General features: G+C 31.9%; 1 protein-coding gene across 1 annotated transcript; it reads right to left on the reverse strand.

Annotated features, from left to right (window-relative positions):
- Positions 1-5738: 5738 nt before the first annotated feature.
- Positions 5739-19122, reverse strand: LOC143052503 (serine beta-lactamase-like protein LACTB, mitochondrial). Its single transcript, XM_076225550.1, has 7 exons — positions 18004-19122; positions 17085-17151; positions 15302-15492; positions 12598-12681; positions 9274-9526; positions 7773-7938; positions 5739-6797 (listed from the first exon to the last, which is right to left on the reverse strand). The coding sequence occupies exons 1-7, from the start codon at positions 18415-18417 to the stop codon at positions 6137-6139; spliced, it is 1836 nt and encodes a 611-aa protein (XP_076081665.1). The 5' UTR covers positions 18418-19122; the 3' UTR covers positions 5739-6136.
- Positions 19123-19205: the final 83 nt, after the last annotated feature.

Genomic DNA, 19205 nt, shown 5'->3' on the forward strand with positions numbered 1-19205 from the left:
AACACAATTCAACTTTGAACTCCAAGATTTATCTTCTACATTTCTTAATTGGCAGCGACTTTACTACATTTCATTTTTCGTTAACCAGTGATGAAAAATAAAACTAGAAAGAGCTATCTCCTAATTTATCGTTCTTTTTGGAAGTTGTAAATTCCCTTTAGTTTCTAAGACCATACTGGACATAAGTGTTTTCACACAACAGGACATCCGCAGCAATGTAACAAAGAATATCTCATTAGAAATAGTTCTAGGGAGAAACAAGACTATGTTTCTATGTTGCCTATTATGGAAGATTCCCAACCTTATTCCTTTTAAAATATCCAATTATATATAAAAAAAAAAAAATTAGGAATGATTGCCAATCGACTACAGTTCAAATAAATTGGATACAAGTAATTGTATGCAACCGTGTGGCTTTCATCAATGAGAAAATTCCATAAATACTCTTTTGTAAATTTATCCTAAATAATGCTTCTGCTTTCTATTACAGATCTAATACAGTGAAAATAAATAAATATCTTACAAATTTTCTAAGTAAATTGTAATTACAATTTTAAATAAATTGTAATTTCCCTGACTGTTAAATGCATTGTGTAATTAGGATCAAAATCGTAATTAACATATGTATTTACTGTCAAGTTGATATCAATAGATATAGGAAGATGTGGTATGAGTGCCAATGAGACAACCGTCTCCATCCAAATCACAATTTATAAAAGTAAACAATTATAGGTCAATGAACGGCCTTCAACACGGAGCCTGGGCTCACATTGAACAAGCTATAACGTGCCCCAAAAATACTAGTGTAAAACCATTCAAACGGGAAAACCAACAGTATAATCTGTATGAAAAACGAGAAACGAGAAACACGTATAAATTACATAAACAAACGACAACTACTGTACATCAGATTCCTGACTTAGGACAGGTGCAAACATTTGCAGCGGGATTAAACGTTTTAATGGTACCAAAGACTTCATATATATAATATAGTAAACTACCTTACTAAAAAGCTTTAACCTGCTTATAGTATCGAAACAAGTGCTTCAAAATTACAAATTGTAAAAATACAATAAAATTGAGAATGGAAATGGGGAACGTGTCAAAGAGACAACAACCCGACCAAAGAGCAGACAAAAAGACTTGTTTCATGTTAAGGGAGGGTCGAGGGCTCATAACTATTTTTTTACCCTGTCCCATTTTTATTGGCACTGGCTACGGTTACATGGAAATGTAACAACAATAAATATATATATTATTGTTACATTGGAGTCTAATTGACAGAACGGAAAGTTGGGTAAGGAACCGATTAATTACGAATGTAACAATAATTATTGAGGCTACGGTTACATTGCGTTATTGTTACATGAAAAACAGCAATGTATGTACGCTAGATTAATTAAACTTAAATCTATAGTTGTATTGCTTAATTCTTTCATATGTACTAAATAATACTGGTAATAATGATAAATAATAAATATTATTATTCAACAAATAATGTGTAAATAGTTTTACGTATTCTTGGTTTTGGTGTTCTTAAAGATACTACTCCAGATTAGGACTGAGTACTCTAAAGGCAAAAAATATAGTTCAATGGTTTCACTTTTTAAGTATTTAACTGCACACACATACTATTATTACTGTCATTATACTTTTAACAATGGCTGAAGAGATTTCTGTTACCAATTTTGTTTAGACTGTTTAGGGTGAAAATTTTAAAACTTGGGATGCGTTTGAAACGAAACTGAAACAATACCAAGACACAAACTTCACACAGCTATACAAACGCAGTTCTAAATAAAAATACATCAAAAGCAAAGTTTGCTAACTGAGAACTTCTGTATACATGTATCCATGGAGGACGTAAGTTCGTTTATCAAAAATGTGTAGGACTTAAACATGCTTTAAAAACCACTTACTGGATACATATGTAGAAACTGTCATTGTAAATAAAAAAATTAAAGAAATTATATTTATAATTGTATGTATTGTAAATATAAAATAAATGTCTTAAACTTTTATTATTTAGTACAGATTACTAGTCCCATCGTACATTGCTGTTTTTCATGTAACATAGCCTCAATAGTTATTGTTACATTCGTAATTAATCAGGTCCTTACCCAACCATGCATTTCGGCAATTAGTCTCCAATGTAACAATAATATTTTTATTATTGTTACATTTCCATGTAACCGTAGCCAGTGCCATTTTTATATGCCTGTCGAAAGTCGGGAGCTTGTAGTTCTGTCAACGTATATTATTATATTTGTTCCACCTAACAGAAGTTCCAATGGAAACTATGTCATTATGTTACAAACAATGTCATTATGTTACAAACAATGTCATTATGTTACAAACAATGTCATAATATCTGTTTCTGTTGGAACAAATATTCTATACCATTTATTCCGTTATGAACATTTACTGTGATATTTATTCCAGGATATATTTTCCTTTTGGAACTTATATTATGAAGGAACTTCTGTTCTGTGACAGTTAATTGGTTGTCATTGGTTCAAGTCTGTCATATTTGTGCTTTGTAAATTTTTGTTTTTAATTAGGCCTTCAGTTTTCTCAATTGAATTGTTTAAATTTCTTGTTGTGGCCTTTTATAGCCAACAATACAATGGGTTTTTTCCTCGTTGTTGAAGGTTGTGCAGTTGCCTATAATTGATTACATCAATTTCATTTGAACTTTAGTGGATAGGTGTCTCGTTGGCAATCATTCCACCTCTTATCTTTATACAAGCATATACAGTTAGATGCTGCTAGAATACTAATTGCAATTTGGGCATAGAAAAGGAGCGCCTAGTTGGATAGTGTACAAGGAATATAAGGTTGGGACTCTCTCTAGAATATAATAAAGGTTTTCTTAAGTTCATCTCCCACAGAAATGTCAATTTTTATCACCATCTTCTTAAACATAACTGATATTAAGAATTGAACTGTGACATGAAGCACAGGACTGTGTACCCTATGTTTTCTTATTGTCTTAAGATATTTGTGACAAGGGGTATTCGTTCACTACCTTTTTGAGTTTCTACAAAAATAATCAGGCATATGTTTGGTAAATTGGCAGGATAAGTAGCTTAAAGAAATTAGTTAATGGTGTATTGTGACTGGTCCTGTTTTACATTCATTCATCTAAATGCTGTGATTTTTTTTTATTAAAGTCTGTAATATGATGATTTTACAACAACTACCACAAAATATTAACATTAATCAATGAACCATGAAAATGAGGTCAAGGACATGTACCCTTCCAGACACAAATGTACACTTAAATCCCGTACACTAAATAATACTTTCTGATAAACTGACAAAACCATGAAAAAATAACAAAGACGAAAGCGTCATAAAATAAGGTCAAGGTCAGATGAAGCCTGCCAGACAGACATGTGCCCCTTACAAACATTCCACACACAAAGTAATGTGGTCATTATCACTGAACTAGTATACATTTGTTTAGGGGCCAGCTGAAGGACGCCTCCGGGTGTGGGAATTTCTCGCTTCATTGAAGACCTGTTGGTGACCTTCTGCTGTTGTTTTTTTTCTATGGTCGGGTTGTTGTCTCTTTGGCACATTCCCCATTTCCATTCTCAATTTTATCCTATTGTTTATATCATGTTAGAAATAGACAAAACCATTGAACCATGAAAATGGGATCACAAAGTTAGATGAAAAACAGAAGTCAGACGTGTTTCTTGTTTCTCATTTTTTTACATAGATTATACCGTTGGTTTTCCCGTTAGAATGGTTTTACACTATTAATTTTGGGGCACTTTATAGCTTATTGTTCAGTGTGAGCCAAGGCTCCGTGTTGAAGGCCATACATTGACCTATAATGGTTTACTTTTATAAATTGTTATTTGGATTGAGATCTAGAGTTGTCTCATTGGCACTCATACAACATCTTCCTATATCTAGCTATGTACTGTACAGTGTACAATCATTCAAAATATTGTTATCATATTGCTTATAGCATGTATAGTATCTAAGATATAAGACTTTTCCAAGTAAATTAAAATTAATAATTACGGGTCCAAAAATGAGGTCAGTAGTAGGTATTCTTTCTTATTTTTAATTCAATAATCCAAATACTACAGATATTTGTGGAAATTTACAGTATCATAATATTGACATTTTAACCCGAAAATTTCTTAATCTATTATATAAACCCAAACTATATAAAGACAATGTCCTGGTTTCAGCAGGGAAATTATTCTTTGTCATGATAGTGTTGACATATTTCACCACTTAGGGTCATCAGAACAATAGAAACAGAGGAAACAAGCACTGAAGTAAATTTAATCCTTTTCTATCTTTACATTGTCGTGAAGTATATTTATTTAGATTAATATAAATAAATCCATTGTTTTATTTCATATCTTTTTCATGTTTCTATTGACTATGTGGTGAATCATGTTGACACAATAATTTAAATAGTATCCTTTTATCATAATTCAACATTGTTTTTGGTTAAATCATCATGATCCTGTTATCATCCTTAGTATACAGGCTAAAAATACAAATCTACCTACCCAACCCTATAAGCAATGATAAGTAACAATAAGAAGATGTGGTATAAGTATAAATTAGACAACTCTCTATCCAAGTCACAATGTTTAAAAATTTAACAAAGCATGAATAGTCAACACCAAACAAAAGTTGCAGTGGTTTCTTTATACATTTTATTGGTTGGATTTACATGTACAGTAAAACCTGTATAAACCGGGCGGCTAAGGGACCATGAAAAAGGGCTGGTTTGGACGGTGAGCAGGTTTATTCAGGTTTCCGTTTTGACCGGAAGTTAATGACTTGTGACCTCCGATATTTTGCATGTAAAAGTTCTCTCTGATTGTAAATTATATCTGATAAATTAAAATACTTCACTTCGTTCTTCATTGTTTGCATTTGCATCATAATGCTCGCGTTTTTTGAATTGTCAGAAGAGAGTTTCGATTTACTTCCATGATCATTAATTTGAAATGTTGGAATGGCCGATTAAAAAGCCAGAATATTATCAAATGTAATTTCATCACTATCGAAACGTTGTCGTACAGGGTACAATACCCATTGATTGTTGTCATCTGGGTGTTTTTCATTATCAGGGTCATTTGTTTAGGGGTTCACAACAGGGAATCCGGGACTTCGAAATCACGATGTAAATTTCTTACTCCGCGATTTAAATTTGTTTATCCAAGTTACAACGTAATTTCACTCCGAGATATATTCGTTGTGTCTTTTCGTTTAATTGACAAGTTTATAATGTTTTAATAAATAATACAGCTCACTACTGTACCATTGTAAGTTCACAGTTTAACACCTGACGAATTGATTATCTGAAAAGCCATATTGTATATACAAATATGTTTTGAAATCAATTAGACAAACCGGTTTTGACAGGTAATAATTAATGTAATTAAGAGTATTGGAACTTCGTAATTAGACCGGAATTCGGAATACACAGGGTCCGGTTTAAAAAGGGTATTTTAACAAAGACTTTGAAGGGGAAAAATTGGGACTTTCATTTTCGGCCGGAATGGACAGGAAACCGGTTTATTCAGGGTCCGGTTTAATCAGGTTTGACTGTACCAGTATGAGTTTTAATGTCAACCACAGCATATTGCTTATCCATCCTGATTTAACATGTTAAAGCTAATTACTAGTTTGAATCAGGTGATTCTAGTTCACTCGACTCATTTATCATGTTTAATTAATATATAAACTATTCAATATGTCTTTCATAAATTTTATTACATTTTGTACTGGCTAAAATGCTAATGCTGTCTCAAAAAACAAATGTTTAGAAAATTTTTCTGTTAATGCTGGTTATATACATTATATATTACTCTGTTTGACATATTTTCTGAATCAAATTTATAAAGTGTTACTTTCATTCACTTCATGATTGTATATACATTTGAGGGTCCAGATGGTGGGGATGGGGTATTCATTTTATTTTTCACTACCTTTTTCTCAGATCTTTATTTAGCATCTTTGGTCTCCCCATTTTATATTCAAATTTTTAGCTTTCCTTTTTTTTCACACATCTTTCTGAAGTCTTGCCCCATTTTTCTATATGTTAATTTTTTAACCCCATCCTGATCCACATATGTATATATATGTAAATTCTTTAAATATTAGACTCAATTGATTCAAATGATTTTGCAATTTCAAGTGCAACTCTATTTAACCCAACAGACCCCATATTAGTAATAATAGTAACAACAATCCCTTGTGGTGGATCAGACTGCTTTCCATACTTTTCTTCTGAGCTTGTCTCTTCTTGCTTGCCATAGTTTTGAGATGGTAAGATAAGTAACACACTGCTAGCACCTATAGCACCCCCTGTATGGGACACATAATGCCTTTGTTGTTTACAATATCCATTTTCATACTTTTCTGGAACAACAGCCCAGCCCATACCATAAAACCCATCTTTGTCCCATGAACACTCAGTTTTATCTACTGGTGAAAAAATCATATCCATTGTTTTTCTTTTCAAATATCCAGGTAAAAGTTTTCTGTCTGAGTTATTTCCCTTGTCGACAACACTATTCACAGTTTCTAACTTATTCTTTGATCTAGAATTATCTTCCTTAGTTTGATTATCTCCCTTAGATGTATTTCCAGTTATTGAAATGTCTGCATCATACTGATAGCTGTATAACATAATATTCCCAAATTTGAGCAAATCTGTGACATCTGATATAAATCCACCTCCAGCCCACTTGTAAGAATTGTTGACATATGGTGCATTTACCAGTCTTCCATTCTTATTTTTCACATAATGACTACAAAAAAAAGATCATATATCATGAAACAAATAAAAATGTGTAACCACATTAATTGAGAAGAAAAAAACAAACATTTTTTTATTGTCTTCATTTGCTTTAACATATATAAATTGTCACATTTGAACGTTTATCCTTGAATCTGGCCAGAATGGAAAAAATATTACATTTTATGAATTATCCGTTCCACATCCATCCATACACATGTATGTGTGCACAGGTGTAAGCTTTTAGTAACTGATCAAGAACATTCAAAAAGGCACATTGAAAAACAAGGAACAGAAGTATCTGGTTGCATAACCTTCTCAGTTTTTATCCACAAGAAAAGAGAGGGGATGGATTGGTTTGGCACACTTTGCTAACTAAATTAATCCTTAATTTTTTATATTATTCAAATAAACATTAAAATTGTGGTTCATCTTCATAAAGTATACTCTGAATCTTTAAAAAAATTGTTAAAAAAATCACAACTACAAGTATTCCTTTTTTACGCATCTTAAATAATTATGCCAGGATTTATCATAATTAATAGAAATTTTTATTAATTATTTTTTTTTTTTTAAATATAATAAAAAGTGTGGGTCACTGGTCACCCTACAGGCAATTGACAGATTGCGCAAAATCGATAGATTTTGTATAGATTATGCATGAAAAATCTAATGTTGGGTGATAAAAAGAAAACTACAACATAGAATCATAACATGCTTTCAGATAAGAAAAAGAAAAATATGAATTGGCTGGACTTGTTTTCTTGCTGCTTATAAAAATATCATAAATTCAGATATTATTGTGTGTATCTATTATTTCTATTTTCAAAGGAATGAACAAGAATGTAAGTATAATTATTGCCATTTTAGAAAAAGCAACATACAACATGTAAAATGATTATGATTGCTCTGATAACGAAACTCAAAAAGTTACTTTCCATTTATAAAAAATTTGCAAATATTAACAGAATTCCAATAGTAATATTACCTCCCCCTGTTGTAGATCAGAGGGTCATTCTCCTCCAGGTATGTATGTTGAAGTCCTAATGAATTGAAGTACTCCTTCATCAGGGAATCAAATGGTTTATTGGCAGCCTTCTCCATCACAGCACTAACTAAGGTCCATCCATGTGAGGTATAAAGAAATTTACTGCCTGTAAATATAACAGTCTTTAATATATATGTCTTTATTTTATACTGGTCTATTGGACTATGTAATTTGGACCTTGTTGGATAGTTGTCTCATTTGACATGATATCTCGTCTTCTTATATTAAACTTGTTTATTGCTTCAGGTGGATAGTTCAACTTGTCTCATTGCAATTATATCACATCTTGTTATATGCTTCTAAATATACTTTTTTTTTATAAGTATATCACAGACGACACAAAGGTGAACAACAAGATAACGTTTCTAAACAATTTTATGATACCTATCAATTAATAATGTACATTTCATTAGGGACTATCATTTGCTTTTTTTTTCATTTTTCGATTGCATATGTACCTTCTGTTATGTGTTTTTTTCTCTCTCTACATATATATCATGTATATATTTCTAAGTAACTCAGTCAACTAATTGTTCGTCAAAGTTTCATATAATTACTCGCCAAAACGTAATACTAAAAATAAATTAAGGAATGAAAGTATATATACATAATATTTATGTTATACGAATTTCAGGCGTAATTACTAAATAAGTAAGCCGCCTACCAAAACTAATAACAACAACAAATATCACATCTCCTTATTCTAAATTAAATTACCTCCTGTATTCAAGATAATTACAATATATCATAGGATAAATGAATAAAGGAGTAGGTCCGGTAAGGGCTGATTTTGGCCTCAAATTTCAGGTTCATCTAACGAAAGATTTTGGACGCTTTTTAAACACTTAAATGTCTATTTCAATTGATTTGATTAGTTTTTGTGAAAGATTTTAAATGGTTTTGTCATTAAAAACGCTCCGATTCAAGCTTTAATATGAAAAATCTTTCAAATATGCCAAAAACGTCACTTTTGAGATGGTTTTTGTCAAAAATGAAAGTGGCCGCATCCGTGTTCATCCTCAACCTTTATATATGTTATGTATTATCATCAAATACAACTTACATTTAAATATTATGGATGAACACGAATGCGGCCACTTTCATTTAAGTCGAAAACCGTCTCAAATTTAACTAAAATGCTAAAATTGTGAGGATTTCAGTAATTTAGCACGACTTTATGATGTTAGTACACGATATGTGTACATGGTATCGTCAAAAACAGCCTATATTTATGTAGCAGAAGCATTCTACTTTCCAATAAATAGCTTAAAGATTACAGTTTCACATCTTTGTAAAACTGCTATATTTTGGGGCCAAAAAGGGGTCTTACTGAACCTTCTCCTTTCTTTTAGGGTTTGTGCTCATACAAAAGTTCAGTTCAAACTTAAAGATGATGGTTTTCATGGTTTAAGTATAAACATAACAACTATCTATGCCTTACCTGGTTTATGCACCAGAGGATCATCTTGGAAAAGAGTTAGACTCTCTGTTATAGATTTATAAGCCTTCTGTATGTAATACTCTTTATTTTCAAATTCAGATTTCTTTTTTTCATTTTCATTCTTCTTTTCATCTTTACTTTGTTCCTCTTCCTTTTTATCTGCTGTTTTGTTTTTGTCTTTCTTTACTGCTTTGTCAACAACATCTTTTGTTTTTGTGTGTGGAGATTTTTCTAAGTTTTCAATATCTTTATTCTGAAAATTAAAAAAAAAATGTCATATTTAAAGTTTTGTTTGATCTGGTAAATAACAGGAACTGTACATTAGTTTCACCCAACCCTAACACAAGACTATAAGCTAATAAGTGGGTCTCATTGGGGTATAAGTGTGACACGGGATTTCTGATTTTTTGTAAGTGTGACACGTGAAAGTCAAATTATTGTATCATGAAAAAGGGAAATGAGGTCTTGCGGGGCCTGGTAAATGACAAAAAAATGAGAATTGCTTACGTACATAGTATAAGTCGGATACGGGAATCTGACAAAACAGTAAGCGGGATCCTGGATCGGAACCCCCCCCCTAATGAGACCCCCTAATAAGCTTGAGCTTTATTAAACAGTAATCATACAATAAACCAATAAGCTGCAGTGATCTGAAAGTTCTAAACTAGAACTGTAAGTGTTCTCATAAAATAATACAATTAACCAATAAGCTGCAGTAATCTAAAACTTCTAAACTAGAACTGTAAGTGTGCTCATAAAATAATACAATAAACGCAGTAATCTGAAACTTCTAAACTAGAACTGTAAGTGTGGTAATAAAATAATACCACTGTGAGACTATTACCAAATATTTCTATATTGAAATTGAAATAAATTAATATAATTATCTCCCTTGCTTACAAATTTAGATCATATCCCTTAAACATGTTAAAGCACTTCCTAACATGGTGTTCTAAAACTTTATTATGTTTCATCATTTCTATCAATTTTATGATTAAGAAGTACATGTAGCTATGCTAATGAGGAATATGGGCGTTGGGACAGACTATGTATTTTCTATACAGTATACAAGTAAATGTTGAAGTAAGTTAATTTGATTTATCTCCATTGTTTACATATTTAGAATGGTGACATCCCATTAGTCCAAGAGCCTATTAATCAGACAGTTCATTATTCGGACAGCCCATTTTCCCGACAACTCATTATTCTGACAATGCATCTGTCTTAAGTGTATGGATAAATTTGCTCTAAAAATACCAACTTAGTTCTGCTTAATATTAATGGTTGTCCCTCTTGATTCCGATTCTTCTTGAAACTTCTCATGCGAGATATTTGTTTCAGTATATTGGAGTTGATACGCATACTTATTGCAACTGTTCAGTCGGCATTTGTGTGTCCACTATCCTTGTGTGTTGTTGTAGTTCGCTGTTTTTTACCCTGTCTAGATCTATATTCTTTTTTTCTAGATCTTCGGTTTCCCCCTTTCGTGTATCGGGGGAGTGAAGTTTCACCACTATTATCTACATACTTATATCAGAGTTGAATAACGCCATCCGCCCTCTTTGGATGACACAAAAGTTTTTTTGTCGCAGATATAGCGACTAATGCAGCAAAAGGCAATATGTGAAAAACAAAGAGACAAATACAAACTAGGTCCAAAAAAATTAAATAACAAATAGGACGAAATATTTATTTGCTCCTAAAAGATGAGTAATTCTAGCTTCTACCAAGACATCCACCTGTGAGATTTTATGAATGTCATGTTTGGGAATATGAATCAATGAAATACGGAGAAATACACAGCACTCCCAATAACGATCGATCAGACATAGTCCATGTAGTCTGAGAGATGACACTCAATTCATTTGTAGGGGTACCAATTTTATCTTGCAAGCTTATTTTAAAATCTAGAAAAATAGGCCTCATTTATGATGGTTCGGGAGAGGCAGGACAGATGAATTACTACAAACCCATTTACGTAAAACAAATATCAGACACGATACCCTTCTCCTGGGATTACTCTTGGTTTGTCTACCAATCATTGGTTAAGGCAGAGTCGTCCACCTAATCCTTACAGTGGATCGGATTTAGCCATATAGGACTCCCTCATATTGGAGTCCTACCATATTCAATACACAGAAAATATTCATTTGCTGACCACGCCAAATTTGTTGATATTAGTTTGATGAGAATCTGTACCGGAAATAATTTCCTGTATAATATAATTCTAATTCTGCATATATATACATTACTAAAATTCTGTATAGTGTGTTTAAGTATGAAGTCTATCTAAACAGAAATAGTTTTGTTTATCCGTTTTTTACCCATTCATTCTATAAATACATATTAACCGATTAATGCATATAAGAAAAGGTGCCAAAAATTATTACTCTATACACATATATAATACTTGTATTGTATAAATGTCTTAATGTTGACCCAATCACTATACCGCCGCTTCTAAAAAAGTGGGGGTATATTGTTCTATATCTATCGGTTTGTCCCTCTGTCAGTAATTTCGTCCGTCCGTCCCATGGGTATTTTCGTTGCATTTTACAAACTCCATTACAAAAATTTCTGAAATTTGGATTCAGGATTTATTGAAGACATCTATACCTAGTCATGTGTTTTAAGATTCATCACTCAAAAACTTCCTGTTAACCGAACACTTTTCAAATGATGCCCAAGTTGAAGGTTTTTGTCACATTTTTCTCAGGAACTACCACACAAGGATTTCTTGATTTTGGTTCAAGGTTTATATAAGTCAGCTTTACCGGGTGGTACTTTTTCAGATTCATAACTCAAATTCCTGTTAATACCAAAATATTTTTCCGGAGAACGGTATCATCAGTGAGCAGTAGTTCTCACTTTTACTTGTTGATATTGATTTATATGCTCTTTAAGACTCTGTAATTTGGAAATGAAATATTCTATCCTGTTCTTTACTATATGCAGATTTTGAATTGCATATATAGAAAGTACTCGAACTACCTTTGTGTAATAAATACGGAGTTATTTCCTAAAATAAGTTATAACATATATGTAATAATACACACAGACAAATTTTAGTTTACCTTGGTACCCTGATACTTAATAAGTGTCTGACTAATGGGTTGTCAGATTATCAGGCTGTTGGAGGAATGGGTTGTCGCGGATCGGACCAATGGGTTTTCTGACTAATGGGCTGTCGGAAAAATGGTGTGTAATTTTTAGAATATATCATTGAAGCATTATTAAGTCTCAATAATACCCATCTTGCCATTTCTTCTGGAGACAGATTAATAAGTGTATACAATGTATTTCAATTCATTAATCAAAACTTACAATTTTATTTTTGTTTATATAGTCTTTTTCATAATGTCTTATTCCTCCTAAGTGGGAAACCAATTGTCTTGTTGTTATGTCAACCTGTAGAAAAGGAAGAAGAAATTACAGTCAAATTACTTTAATTTGTAAATGAAGTAGATGTTAGCAATTGTAAGCAATTGTACAGCCTTCAACAATGAGAAAAACCCATGTCATCTATAAAAGTCCCTGACATGAAAAATATGGAACAATTCAAAAGAGAAAACCAATGACCTAATTTATAACAAAACAGTTTATGAAAAACAAATATGTAAACCATGTAGTGGGTCTTATTGGGGTCTAAGCATGACGCATGGAAGTCAAATTATTGTGTTGTGAAATCGGGAAATGGGGTCTAGCGCCCCGCTGCGGGACCCGGGAAAGGAAAAAAATATGAGAATTGCTTACTTACATAGTGTAAGAGGGATACTGGAATATGACAAAACAGTAAGCGGGATCCGGGATCAGAAACCCCCCCCCCCCCCCCCCAATGAGACCCCCCATGTAGGTTTGACTGTAGGTTTGACTGTAGGTTTGACTGAAGGTTTGACTGTAGGTTTGACTACTTGGATACAGGTATACTATCTATGTCTATTCAATACATCAATTATCAGTCAACACACTATGACCTATATACACCATTTCAGACTGGATTTTACCCATTTTATCTTTAAAAAAAATCTAAACTGAACCACTTCTAATCTTTTAATTCTCATAAAAAATAAGTTTTAATATATGAAAGTTAGATCTTAGATGATGATATGAGATGATAAAGTGTTCATTTCCTGTTTTTTATAATTCTCATACGAAAATAATAATAATTTCATTTTTGGCTTGCTTTTAATTTCATAAGAATTATTTTTTACAATTCTCAGTACATTTGTAACAAGAAAGAGTCTTTGTTAAACCTCGTAGAATGAGTAGGAAGACGGGGATTTAATTTTTTTTAGGCCAACAACATTTATACATATCTTACTTACAAAAATGACATTTGTGCAATTTACAAGTGTCATCAAAATTTTCAGATACATTTTTAGGTGGGAAGGTAGGCAACATTAAACAATTTAAATTTAATTTTTGGCACTACTGGCCATGGTCAGTTTTAGTTTACAGTTATCTTCTAAGAAAATTTTCAGAACAGCATAAGACCGTATTAATACATCAAAATATGTTTAGCTCTGGAATATCATATCTGTGCCTATCTAAATTCTCTGTAATTGAGAGGTTGTCGTCTGCTGTTGTATATCATATTATTTGTTTTTCTCTCAACATTTTGTACATGTAACAGACTTGATTTCCAGGTTTGAATTGTTTAACATTGTCATGTAGTGGCCTATGATAGCTTATAACTATTTGGTATGGGTTTTGTCCATTGTTGAAGGCCATTCAGTGACATATGGCATTACTAACATCTAAATTATTTCGTATCTGCAAATCATTCCACATCTCATTTTTATACCAATACTAAGAAAGATAACTCTTACATTATTAAATTCACAAATATCACTATATACATGATATATATTTACACAAATGATTTATATATAAATAAAAGCTCCCAAATCTTTATTGTAAAAAATGCAAATCTACATCTGAAAGAGACATTAATAGATGAACTTTGGCAACAAACAATAACTTGACTAATAGGAACAGCTGACAAATTTTCTTTAAAAAATATTGCTTATAACATGTCTAACATCTTAAATAATTAGTAAACATTGATAGTTTAGTCTTAGTTGCATGATTTTTTTATTAGTTGTTAGTGGATTTGAACTAGCTGTCAGATAACTGTGAGTACTCTCAGATCTGTTCATTGTGTCTTTTTGTGTTGGGATGTATAAGTACCGGGCCACGTCCACTTGTATTTTTGTCAATCTGATGAGTTAAGCCTTTTTCAACTGATTTTTATAGTTCGTTCTTATGTTGTTCTGTTATACCACTGTCCCAGGTTAGGAGAGGGTTGGGATCCCGCTAACATGTTTAACCCCGCCACATTATTTATGTATTTGCCTGTCCCAAATCAGGAACCTGTAATTCAGTGGTTGTCGTTTGTTTATGTGTTACATATTTGTTTTTCGTTCATTTTTTTTTCTTTTTTTACATAAATAAGGCCATTAGTTTTCTCGTTTGAATTGTTTTACATTGTCTTCTCGGGGCCTTTTATAGCTGACTATGCGGTATGGGCTTTGCTCATTGTTGAAGGCTGTACGTTGACCTATAGTTGTTAATTTCTGTGTCATTTTGGTCTTTTGTGGATAGTTGTCCCATTGGCAATCATACCACATCTTCTTTTTTATATATGGTAAATTTTTGTATAAGAGCTGAAACTCTTTTATCTTTATATCAAGTATATAGGAATAAAAGGACTTCAACTGTATTTGTCAATAAGACAGAACCCAAATAACAAACAACATAAAAAAGGGTCCTCTTGGGCATGTTAGGTAGACAATCTCATAAAGTTTGGGAATAAAAACTAATGGGCTTTGATCATTGTTGAAGGTTGTTCAGAAACATATAGATGCTAATGTCTGTATCATTTGGTCTCTTGTGAAGAGTTGTCTCGTGACAATCATACCACATCTTCTTCTTTTTATTCTGAAGATTGGTCACAAAAGCCAAATTTCCTTAATTTCTTTAGTTGCAAATAAAAAAGTCGGGAGTTCTTATTTTCTTTAAATATTACCTTCTGGCCATCAAAATATTTAACAGGATACTGAGGCAGGTAATGTTGGACTGGTTTGTCAAGGTCAAGGGCACCATTTTCCCATAACTTAGCAACCATTCCCATGGTGATAGATTTACTAATGCTAGCAATCCTAAATATTGTGTCTGCAGTACATGGTGATCTGTTCTCTACATTAGAATATCCAAGACCTGAAAAATATATCATGGCTGCCATGTGTCAGTGTGCAAAAATATAAGAATATATGTACATTTATATTTTTGAAGTATAAAATGAATCTAACTTTCATATACTGTAGATTCATTTATTTTAATAGGTACCAATTTTTGTGGATCAAGGAAATTTTTTTTCATGGATATTTAAATTGTGTGGTTTTGCCATTGTCTGCATCAGCTACTTTTGCATAGGTACTATTTCTGTACTTCAAATATGTAGTACTGGAAATTTACTTTTAATATTTAGTACTATTTCTTTACTTTAAAATTATTGTGATATTTAGGTACTGTATTTTACAGTAGTTGATTTGTACTAAATATTTTGGTACAGAAATAATACAATATATTCCATGTTTGAAAATCATAATTTTAAGAGATTTGAAATAGAAAAACTTTCAAAATGCTGAAAATGTAACGGAAGTATTAAACCAAAAATCTGTAGTACCTAAATTTCAAGTACAAATTAAGTAACTGTAAAATACAGGTACCTAAATATTACAATAATTTGAAAGTAACAAAATAGTACTGAATATTAAAAGTAAATTTCCAGTACTACAGCTTTTTAGTACAGAAATACCGGTAGTACCTATGCAAAAGTAGCTGTGTACTATAAGTTATATGGTTCGCTACTGACCCCCTACAGATCATAGAGGGTTAGTAAAATCCATAGGGGGTGAGGCCTGAGACAGAATCCCCTATGTATTTTATTCACCCTCTATGGATCCATAGGGGGTCAGTAGTTAACCGTATAACAAATTTATCGCAAACTATACTTTTTCTGCTGCGTTTTGTTGAAAAAATAAACAATGAAACAACACAACGTTAATAGATGACGTCACCATTAAAGCGTGATGAATCCCCTATGGAATTTACTAACAACCCACTTTGGTCTCATAGGGGTCACCACGTGACAGCGTTAAACCAATCACAACGTGATATTTTACCAGTGGTGCGATAAAAGTTGATAGAAAATTTGTCATCCATTGTGCATATAATTCTGTGGTTGACATGGACCCATGATATCCATGAAACTTGGTATCTTAGAAATAATAATGAATCCACAGTCATGACAGTTTAAGGAAAAGTTAAATAGCATGTTTAGTATTTGAATATTTTCAATTTAATACATCATTCAACTATTTTTACCAAATGTCAAGACATGAACCCTGAGCTACTCATGCTACTGTACCAAATATCTCAAATATCCAGATCAGTATTGGGGAAAATCTGAAGTTCTTGTGATGTTTTATTATTGCTTTGTTTATGTTGTAGCATGTTCATATTTCATTAATATTTAACGAATTAATGGAAAATTGTTAATGAGGGTTTGGTAGGGCATGTAGGGGGGGTGTCTGTAAACATTTAATTTTTCATCCCTTTTTTTCTAATCTTCAAAAAATTAACGCCTTTTTTCTCTAATTAATCTTCAATTTTTTGGCCCATTATTCTCTAATCTTCATTTTTTAAGGGCATTATTCTTTAATCATTTAACCCCATCCAAACCATTGTTAATAGCTAGTAAAACAGTAACTTTATGACATGAAAAGAAAAAAAGTATATTTGTATACCTTCTTTCCAAACATCTTTCCCATTCACACTGACACCAACAACAATTCCTGGACTTCCTGTTTCATCCTGTGAAATATAAAGAAATAAGAAATGGTTCGTACATGTAAATATATTGGCCACTCCCATTATGATTAGTTATAAACAAGGAGATTGTGAATTTTAAACTGACTGTTTTACATATTTCATGTCTGATCCTTTGACAGATAGCCGACTATAATGGTACAGATTTTCTTATTTTCATATTTTCTTATTTTCTTGAATTTCTTCTGACTACAGCATGTACATTGCTGTAAAATAAAGTCTAGTTTGGTTTCATTTGATATAATTCTCTTTAATAGTTTTAACACCTGGTGGGGCACTCCAGTCATGCTTCAGTGCTTTAGTAAATATACAATCAACCAATTTTTTCCAACAGAAAGGGGGCGTCAGTGCCACCCTTTGGAACCGCCTATGAATTTAACTAGTACATGTATTTAACCTTTTGAAACTTGTGAATTACATTTTTGGAAATGATTAAAGGGAGATAATTCAAATATGAATATTAATTTTATCTTGAAAACAAAATTAAAAGCTTGGTCTTTTACACAAAGTTTTTTTTCTATTCATATATTGCAAACCCAATATACAAATAGCTTAAAAATAAAGAAAGAGAGGCAAATTAAACTATCTGAAATGATTGAATTCTATATTCATCTATTTTTACAACAATTCAAGAGCAATTACAGACACAAAATTGTGACAGAAGAAAGAAAAATCATACAGACCTACCCATATCAGTTTGCATGGTTTGTATTACTGCCTGATTCAGAAAGATACTGGGAAGGCCTAAATAAATATTTCTTATGTTTAAGATACAAGTATTTTTTTTCTTTCTCAAGAATGACAAAGACATGTATATAATATACAAATGTCATTTACCTTTATTCGCTGGATAAGGTCTCTTGCTTTGTTTATAGCTTCAAACATTGCCATTGAATTATTAAAATCTCCAGACTTTTCGTCCTTCACTTTATCTGTTTCTTCACATTTACCAACAGAGAATATTTGCTTGCTTTTTGCAAGAGCCAATGCAGAAACACTAATGCACGTTATCACTTTTAAAACTTTAGACCAGGACTCCTTTTTATTCAAATATTGTCCATATGTTGAAAATCTTTCTGTGTGTCTGTAATCTTGGTAGTTTTTCCTTTGTATTAGTCTCCTTTGAAGTATCTTTTTGCTGTTATTGAAGGTACATACATGAAGATTTGATATTTGCTTCATGATAAAAGGTTTGCTAACTGTAGACATTAAACATGCACCCCTTACATGCCACATATTCCTTACACTCATCGTTGAGATTTTGAAGAACAAGGATAACAGCTGATAATGCACATACACTGAATTTTATTTAATGTTTATATATCTTTGTTTAATATTAAGTTCACATATTACATGTCATGCATGTACCAGTTTAATGTATTTGCAAATATTTTTTAGATCCTTATTTTTCAAATATCTCTATATTTCAATGCACATGTATATGAAGTCAATCATTCCATAAAACTTAAAGAAATAAAATTAAGAATTTATTTCTGGGTTAAATTTTTTGAGTCCACTTCTTGTTTAGAAGAAAGTTCATTCTTGTTGTGTGCCTCCTCGTCGTAATAACCAAAATCAGAGGTTACAAAGATATAAGATGTTACTTTGTTTATAATTAGAAGGAAGACGAAAAGTATACCAAGTCGATAAATATAGATTGTCGCTGGACCTAATGCGGTATATTTATCTCTCCCTCTCGTTCTAAGAGATGCGGTTGTGTGGAAAGTTTGCCGGTTTGAGAATTGATGTGTGTATATGCAGATTTTCAACGGATCACTGTTACTTTTAGCACCAATAAACGGAACGTTTGATGCTTTGAGCTTGTGGAGATTGATAACAGCAACTCTATTCACTCTTAAAGAGGAGTTTATCACTAAATTCATGTCCAATGTCAGAGACCTTGATGCTTGAGTTGAGTTCAAAATATAGGTCGTACTGGTTCCATTATGACAATATTTTTTTAAACGTAGCTCTTCATTGAATTGTAAATCAGTGGTACACCAGTTCACAGATAATATAGTAGATCGATCGGTTTCGGT

Source organism: Mytilus galloprovincialis, chromosome 11 (assembly GCF_965363235.1).
Source record: "Mytilus galloprovincialis chromosome 11, xbMytGall1.hap1.1, whole genome shotgun sequence".
Taxonomy (NCBI): domain Eukaryota; kingdom Metazoa; phylum Mollusca; class Bivalvia; order Mytilida; family Mytilidae; genus Mytilus; species Mytilus galloprovincialis.